General features: G+C 58.1%; 1 protein-coding gene across 1 annotated transcript in view; it reads left to right on the forward strand.

Annotated features, from left to right (window-relative positions):
- The window catches only part of prune (prune exopolyphosphatase), a gene marked incomplete at its 3' end in the record, with an annotated part of 31,151 nt that extends 23,046 nt beyond the window's left edge, over positions 1 to 8,105 (forward strand). The window contains 11 exon segments of the mRNA XM_072494844.1: positions 2,971 to 3,033; positions 3,035 to 3,067; positions 5,181 to 5,258; positions 5,260 to 5,390; positions 6,057 to 6,135; positions 6,138 to 6,191; positions 6,193 to 6,232; positions 7,195 to 7,277; positions 7,280 to 7,339; positions 7,342 to 7,408; positions 8,010 to 8,105. Coding sequence (XP_072350945.1) covers positions 2,971 to 3,033; positions 3,035 to 3,067; positions 5,181 to 5,258; positions 5,260 to 5,390; positions 6,057 to 6,135; positions 6,138 to 6,191; positions 6,193 to 6,232; positions 7,195 to 7,277; positions 7,280 to 7,339; positions 7,342 to 7,408; positions 8,010 to 8,105 — 784 coding nt within the window.
- Between the last annotated feature and the right edge of the window lie 452 nt (positions 8,106 to 8,557).

Below are 8,557 nucleotides of genomic sequence, written 5' to 3' on the forward strand. Positions count from 1 at the left end.
CAAATGAGCCAAGCCAGCGAGGCCCGCGGCCCTTGAATGAGTTGAAAAACAAATAACAATCGAAGAAAAGAGGCGGAATAATGAATTTTGGCCAAAAACCATGATTAAGGTGGCAAAAAAAAAAAAAAAATCAGAATCAAAATGAGGGACGGCGTTTGGGATGTGAAGTTGTTGAACTCGAGGGGGCTGCAGAAGGACTGGGACAGGCCAGGAGAGTGGGCAATGAAGGGGCAGATGGAATACAATGTGGAAAAGTATGAGGTTATGCACTTTGGAAGGAGGAATTTAGGCACAGACTATTTTCTAAATGGGGAGATGCTTCGGAAATCAGAAGCACAAAGGGACTTGGGAGTCCTTGTTCACGATTCTCTTAAGGTTAACGTGCAGGTTCAGTCGGCAGTTAGGAAGGCAAATGCAATGTTCGCGTTCATGTCGAGAGGGCTAGAATACAAGAGCAGGGATGTACTTCTGAGGCTGTAATAGGCTCTGGTCAGACCCCATTTGGAGTATTGTGAGCAGTTTTGGGCCCCCTACCCAAGGAAGGGTGTGCTGGGCCTGGGAAAGGGTCCAGAGGAGGTTCACAAGAACGATCCCTGGAACGAAGAGCTTGTCGTGTGAGGAACGGTCGAGGACTCTGGGTCTGTACTCGTTGTGGAGTTCAGAAGGATGAGGGGGGGATCTTATATAAACTCGCAGGATACTGTAAGGCCGCGGCAAATCGGAATGTCACTATCCCTTGTTGGTGAAGAATTGAAATCGGGTCAGGAGGAAGCTAATTGAGGAAGATTCTGTCTGGCCGTGTGTTTTTTTTTTTTGCGATACAGAAAGATGCTATCAGAGAGGAGTCGAAGATTAGGATCCTTGCACGGCAGGTAGGCCTCAGGCTGTGTCGACAGTCAACGCGCGTTAGAGGTGAGATGGGCTGACTTTGATTCGTCTCGACGTGATCATCCCCCCCCCCCCCCCCCCCCCCCCCACCCCGTCCTCCTCGAGGCAGCTTTCTCCATTGCTTCGCAGGGAATAATTGACGTTGTGTGGCCTGATCGCTCGCACCGAGGGTCAGTACACCGGCCTACCCGGGAACAATTGGCGGCCTGTGCTGCCGTAAGTGGGCGGTGAATTCTCTGTGTCAGGAGCTCGGAAGGCGGGCTCCTGGGGCAGCCGAGCAGCAGACAAAGATTTCCCTTGTCGCTTGGTCAGCAAGGAAATTTGAACCCCCCCCCCCCCCCCCTCTCTCCGAAAAGCCCCGAAGTTTCAAAACCCAGCGTCTGCTAGATTAACCCATCCTCTCTGGGTGCTGTGCTTGTAGCTTCCTTTTCCCCTTGGGGTTGAGGGAGTCACAGTGGTTAGCACCGCTGCCCCGCGGCGCCAGGGACCCGGGTTCGATTCCGACCTCGGGGTGACCGTCCGTGTGTAGGGTTTGCACCTTCTCCCCGTGTGCGCGTGGGTTTCCTCCGGGTGCTCCGGTTTCCTCCCACAGTCCAAAGATGTGCAGGTTAGGTGGATTGGCCGCGCTAAATTGTCCCTTTGTGTCCAAAGGTTAGGTGGGGAAGTGGGCCTAGGTGCAGGTTAGAGGAAGCCAGTGGGGGGAGGGGAGGGTGCATGAGCGTCACATAGACATGCAAACAAGGGGCAGGAGCAAGGCCGTTGTGCCCCTCGAACCCTGCTACCCCATTCAATAAGATCATTGCCTGTTCTGATTGTAGCCTCGTCCTCCCCTCCTTTTGACCCTGTCAAGCCCCCTTAGGAATGCTCCATGTTTCAATGAGACCACCTCCCCCAAATTCCGATGAGTGCCCTCGAATCCCTACTGTGCCGAAGGAGGCCATTTGGCCCATCGAGTCTGCACCTTCCCTCCGAAAGAGCACCCTACCCAGGCGGACACTGAAGGGGCAACACATAACCTGCACATTCTTTGGACTGTGGGAGCACCCGGAGGAAACCCACGCAGACATGGGCCGAGAGTGCGAACTCCATGCAGGCTGGAATCGAACCCCGGTCCCTGGCGCGGTGAGGCAGCGGTGCTAACCCATCCTTGCCACCCAGTAACCTGTTTAACCTTTGCTCACAAGACAACCCCCGCCCCTTTCTGGTGTCCGCCTGGGTAAACCTTCACTGAGCGGCTCCCGACACCTTTCCTGAATTAAGGAGACCGACCCCGTGCGCAGTACTCCAGACGTGGTCTGAGCAAAAGCCTGTCCCTCGGGCGTGGAAATGTGATTTGACTGGCCGTCACGGTGGCAGTTTTCCATCTCTGCACCTGCTCTCGGCCTCCGAAACAGCCGAGGGGAAACCGTGGCCAGCGGTTTAATTCTTTCCATTCGCCCCTCCTCCCTGTTCAAATGCCGCGTGCTGGTGCCTGTAATGACTCCCAGTCCAGAGGAAGTTGAATTGGGGCCCAGTGAAAATAGTAACGGAATGATTCACAGCCGCCTGTCTGCGCGCGTGGCCTGTCTGCGCGCGTGGCCTGTCTGCGCGCGTGCCTGTCTGCGCGCGTGCCTGTCTGCGCGCGTGCCTGTCTGCGCGCGTGCCTGTCTGCGCGCGTGCCTGTCTGCGCGCGTGCTGTCTGCGCGCGTGCCTGTCTGCGCGCGTGCCTGTCTGCGCCGCGTGCCTGTCTGCGCGCGCGCACAGCTCCAGGGCCCCGGGTTCGATCCCGGAGCGTCACTGTCTGTGCGGAGTCTGCACGTTCTCCCCGTGTCTGCGTGGGTTTCCCTCCGGGCGCTCCGGTTTCCTCCCACAAGTCCCGAAAGACGTGCTTGCTGGGTGAATCGGACATTCTGAATTCCCCCTCGGTGTACCCGAACAGGTGCCGGAATGTGGCTTGTCACGGTAACTTAGTTGCAGTGTTAATGTAAGCCGACTTGTGACAATAAAGTTATATTGTGTGTCTGGGTGGGCATTTTGTGTGGGCGATTGTGTCTAGCGCGAGATTTTGAAAAGTTTGTTCCTGATTGTGATTTTGCCTTTCAGGGGGGGACGCACGAGTTGCACGTTGTCCTTGGCAACGAGGCCTGCGATCTGGATTCCATGGTTTTCTGCCCTTGTGTTCGCTTACTATCTCAGCAAGGTCCGAGCATCTCCCTCACTCCGTCACACATTCCCATCTGTATGGTCAAATCCCTACATCCCACCTCCCTATCTCTGTAACCTCCTCCAGCCCCTACACCCCCTCCCCATCTCTGTAACCCCCTCCAGCCCCTACACCCCCTCCCTATCTCTGTAACCTCCTCCAGCCCTACACCCCCTCCCTATCTCTGTAACCTCCTCAAGCCCCTACACTCCCTCCCTATCCCTGTAACCTCCTCCAGCCCCTACACCCCCTCCCTATCTCTGTAACCTCTCCAGCCCTACACTCCCTCCCTATCTCTGTAACCTCCTCCAGCCCCTACACCCCCTCCCTATCTCTGTAACCTCCCTCAGCCCCTACACCCCCTCCCTATCTCTGTAACCTCCTCCAGCTCCTACACCCCCTCCCTATCTCTGTAACCTCCTCCAGCTCCTACACCCCCTCCCTATCTCTGTAACCTCCTCCAGCCCCTACACCCCCTCCCTATCTCTGTAACCTCCTCCAGCCTCTACACCCCTTCCCTATCTCTGTTATCTCCTCCAGCCCCTACCACCCCCTCCCTATCTCTGTAACCCCTCCAGCCCCTCCACACCCTCCCTATCTCTGTAACCTCCTCCAGCCCCTACACCCCCTCCCTATCTCTGTAACCCCCTCCAGCCCCTACACCCCCTCCCTATCTCTGTAACCTCCTCCAACCCCATAACCCTCCCTATCCCTGTAACCTCAATTTCCGGAAAAAGAGACGGGCTGTCGAAGTTTTGTCTCTTGCACTCACCTGGACAGGTGCAAGAATACCACATTTCCGAGGAGCCACAGTGACACTGCGTGAGGAGACGGGGGTGCTGGTTGATCTGTGCTGGAGAATGCAGCCAGGGCTGTACTGTCCCCTCCCACCCACACATCTTAAGTAAGGCAGAATGCATGGTCAAGTGCCTTTTGCCTGCAGAGGACCAGCGCCTTGCACATTAATATTTGTGCAAGTGAGGTTGTGGGTGTGATCCGTAGGCACTCCAAAGAATAGTAATCTTACAACCAGCTACCTCCCACGCAAATTATCATGAGAGGGTCTCATTTTAGCGTTGTCAATATGCTTGGGAATGAAGACTTACCCAAACTCTCCCGGAGCAATTGCCACCTCGCCTGGTGTTGGAGGTAATGTTCTGGCGCGGGTAGAGGTTTGGCTGACTGACGGGGCTCGGGGAGCAGCGCTAAGGCGGGGGGCGGGGGGGGGGGGTGTCCATCTCTGCTTTGAGGCAATGATGTGCCACAGGGATCAGGGCTAGCACCCTCATCTCTTCCCGACAGATATCAAAGATTTGGAGGAAGTAACTTGGCCAGATCAGCGGATGACACAAAGGTGGGAGAGATGGCGGGATGTGAGGACGGTACAAATAGTTCCAGAGAGATATTAACCGGTTCAGTGAGGGGGCGGTAAATTCAACGTGGAAAATTTGGAAGGATGAGAAGGCGGATTATTATTTAAATGGAGAGAGGATGCAGAAAAGCTGTAGCACCGATGTACTTGGGGGTCGCGGCCCTTGTTCGTGGCATAGAGGTGCGGAAGGCAATAGGGTGGGGAAAAATGGAACCCGGCTTTTATTTCCCGAGGATTGGAGTATAAAATTCAAGAGTTGTTTCTGCAAAAAGATCATTTAAGGCAGATTTGAGGAAGAAATTATTTTCCTCGAAGGGCGGTGATCTTTGGAGTTCGATACCCCAGTGGTGGCCGAAACCTCGAATGGTTTCAAGGGCCGAGATCGCTAGGTTTTTAATTGGGGGTGGGGGGGGGATTTGAGGGTCTCGGAGCAGAGGTGGGAGAGCGGACATGGTGAGCGTTAGATTAGTGTTGGCGTCACTGACCCTTCGATTGAGAAGAATCTGTGGCAGGCAATCAGCGAGCGACGCCCGCGACATCGGCCCCCTCCCCCATCGCCAGCTCCAGCACCTCCGCCACCCCAAGGGTGGGCCGCCGTCGGGGTCCGCCTCCAGTTCAGCCGCCTCGGGTTCCCCAAACACCTGCCTCCCAGCCCCTCTCCGACCCCTCCCGTCCCCGGAACGCGTTCGGGAATGTGCGATCTTAACGCCACCGCGCCCTGCTTCCCTCTTCCCGCAGGCCGCGCGGGAGCAGAAGGCGGCCGTCGTGCCGGTCCTGAACATTCCGCGCTCCGAGTTTGCTCTGCGCGGCGAGTGCCGCGTTCGTCCTCCGGGAGAACGGCCTACCCGAGGAGCCGCTGGTATTCCGAGACGACGTCGACCTGCACGGGCTGCACCGGGACGGGCGGCTGACCCTGACGTTGGTCGATCACCACGTCTGCCCAGGTAGGCCGCGCAGACGGGCGACGGGGGGGGCGGAGGGAGGGGGAAAGGCGGGCGGGAGTGAGGCGCGGGAGTGACTGAGTTGGTGAGAAACTGGGAAAGAGTTGTTTCGCTGGGAGATGATTTGAGAGAAATGGGCACCGAGGTGGGGAGGCCTCTCGAACATCTACCCCCCTCCTTCCATCGTCGATTCCCCATCACTCCACCATTTGGCGGCCGTGCCTTCAGCCGCCTCCCTAAGTCTTTCGTTCTCGAGGTCCCAGACTCCGTCCCATTGCCTCAGAAACGTCACGCCCTCCCTCCTGCTCCCTCGCACAGCGAGGCGTCGTTCGTGAATCGCAGAATCATTTGCAGTGCAAGAAGGAGGCCATTCGGCCCATCGAGCCTGCCCCGGCCCTGGGAAAGAGCACTCCACTTCATCTGGGGGGGCACCGTCCCGTTTCCGTACTCGCTGAGACGTGGCGCCCCCCCCCACCCCATCATCCGAAGAACCCCCTCCACCCCAGATTCCAATTTACTGAACCTCGACTGTACCGCGCCCGACGGGGTCCTTTCCCACTTGCCCCACTGCCGCCTGGTTTGCTCGCGAGGATTTAAGCGAACGTTGCCGATTCCGCTGGATCCTGACGATGTTTCTCCTGTTCTTGCCCCCCCCCCCCCCCCCACCCCAGAGACGACGCAGCCCTGGAGGGGCGGTGACGGAGGTGATTGACCACCGCCCTGTGGGAGCGCCCGTTGCCCCCGGCCTGTGCGGGTGACGGTCTAGCCGGTGGGGTCCTGCTCCACGCTGGTGGCCGAGCGGATTCTTCCAAAGGGCGCCCGACTGTCTGGACAGGCAACTCTCCCCACGTGCTGCGCAGTAAGCGTTCCACGGGGTTGACAAATGTGAGGTCGGAATAACAGCAAAAGGGATTATTATCTAAATGATAAAATATTAAAACATGCTGCTGTGCAGAGAGACCTGGGTGTGCTGGTGCATGAGTCGCAAAAAGTTGGTTTGCAGGTGCAGCAGGTGATTAAGAAGGCGAATGGAATGTTGTCCTTCATTGCTAGAGGGATGGAGTTTAAGACTAGGGAGGTTCTGCTGCAATTGTATAAGGTGTTAGTGAGGCCACACCTGGAGTATTGTGTTCAGTTTGGTCTCCTTACCCGAGAAAGGACGTACTGGCACTGGAGGGTGTGCAGAGGAGATTCACTAGGTTAATCCCAGAGCTGAAGGGTTGGATTACGAGGAGAGGCTGAGTAGACTGGGACTGTACTCGTTGGAATTCAGAAGGATGAGGGGGGATCTTATAAAAACAATATAAAATTATGAAGGGAATAGATAGGATAGATGGGGGCAGGTTGTTTCCACTGGCGGGTGAAATCAGAACTAGGGGGCATAGCCTCAAAATAAGGGGGAAGTAGATTTAGGACTGAGTTTCGGAGGAACTTCTTCACCCAAAGGGTAGTGAATCTATGGAATTCCTTGCCCAGTGAAGCAGTAGAGGCTCCTTCATTAAATGTTTTTAAGATAAAGATAGATAGTTTTTTGGAAGAATAAAGGGATTAAGGGTTATGGTGTTCGGGCCGGAAAGTGGAGCTGAGTCCACAAAAGATCAGCCATGATCTCATTGAATGGCGGAGTCGGGCCCGAGGGGCCAGTATGGCCTACTCCTGCTCCTAGTTCTTATTTTTTATACGTTGAGGTAGGAGGGGGGGGGGGGGCGGGGGTCGGATAACCGAAGGAGGGAAGCTGCCAGGATGGGTTGGGGTGACGATTGAGTTGGAGAGGGAGAGGGGCGCTGGGGGCGTATTTGTTTCGGGCCCAGTTGCTGGGCGGGAACTGAAGCCTGACGGCCTCCAACATCCATCTCCTGTAGGCACCATTTTACTGGACTGCATCAACATGGGCTCCCGAAGCCGGCCAAGGTCACGCCGAAGGACTCGGAGTACGTCGCCGCGTTGGAATCCCGATTTTCTCCGATCTCCCGCCCAGAGCCGCGGTGTTCGATTCGCTGCAGAAAGCCAAGTTTGACGTTAGCGGTAACGGGGGGTCACACGTGGAGCATTAGAGAGCGCAAGGAGGGAAGGAATGTTGGACTGTGTGCAAGTGTCCTAAAGTGCGGCGCCTCCCTCAGGCCCCGCGGACACACGGCGCTCCTCGGCCCCCCGCGGGGGAGACGGCGCCTCCCTCGGCCCCCCGCGGGGGAGACGGCGCTCCCTCGGCCCCCGCGGGGGAGACGGCGCTCCCTCGGCCCCCCGCGGGGGAGACGGCGCTCCCTCGGCCCCCCGCGGGGGAGACGGCGCTCCCTCGGCCCCGCGGACACACGGCGCTCCCTCGGCCCCCGCGGGGGAGACGGCGCTCCCTCGGCCCCCCCGCGGGGGAGACGGCGCTCCCTCGGCCCCCCGCGGGGGAGACGGCGCTCCCCTCGGCCCCCCGCGGGGAGACGGCGCTCCCTCGCCCCCCCCCGCGGGGGAGACGGCGCTCCCTCGGCCCCCCGCGGGGGAGACGGCGCTGCGGAGGCAAGGGAGGGAGAGATGCCCTCTTAGCCGCTGTTGGCATCTACTGGTGCCCAGGCGCGAGCTTGTCGAGCGGGACTGAGGGCAGTTCTGTCCCATCGGTATAAATTGTTCTGTTCTGCAGGGTTGACCATCGAGCAAATGCTGAGGAAAGACTTGAAAGTTCTGTCTGGTGGAGGACTTCACCTGGCCATCAGTGCTGGTCTACGTGAGACTCGAGGTAGGGATTTAATTATAAACAGTGACCCCGGGGTTCTAGATTCTCCTCGAGAGGGAACATCCTCTCCACCTCCAGCCCCTCAATAACCCCCCCTCAGGATCTTAACACCTTTCCTCAAACGAGGAGACGGATCCTGTCCACAATACTCCAGATATCAATAATCTGATCCAATGTCGCCCCCCCCCCCCCCCTCAAGATCGTCGTCTCCACATTGCGCCTCTCCCGCTGGGGGCCCCCTCCCCGTCCTCGCGCTGTCGCCGCCCCCCCCCCCCCTCCGGCTTCAGAGGCAGCTCGATGCCGCTAATCCCAAGTCCCGAGACTGGATTGTGGCGGGCGAGTGAGTGACCGGATTGTGATGCCCCCGCGCGGCCGAGCAGCCGCGGCCCTCTGTTGTGTTGGGGGGGGGGGGTGCTTCGCCCCCGTCCGGCTGTCCCTGACGGATCGCGCGGAGC

Source organism: Scyliorhinus torazame, unplaced genomic scaffold, assembly GCF_047496885.1.
Source record: "Scyliorhinus torazame isolate Kashiwa2021f unplaced genomic scaffold, sScyTor2.1 scaffold_1252, whole genome shotgun sequence".
NCBI lineage: Eukaryota > Metazoa > Chordata > Chondrichthyes > Carcharhiniformes > Scyliorhinidae > Scyliorhinus > Scyliorhinus torazame.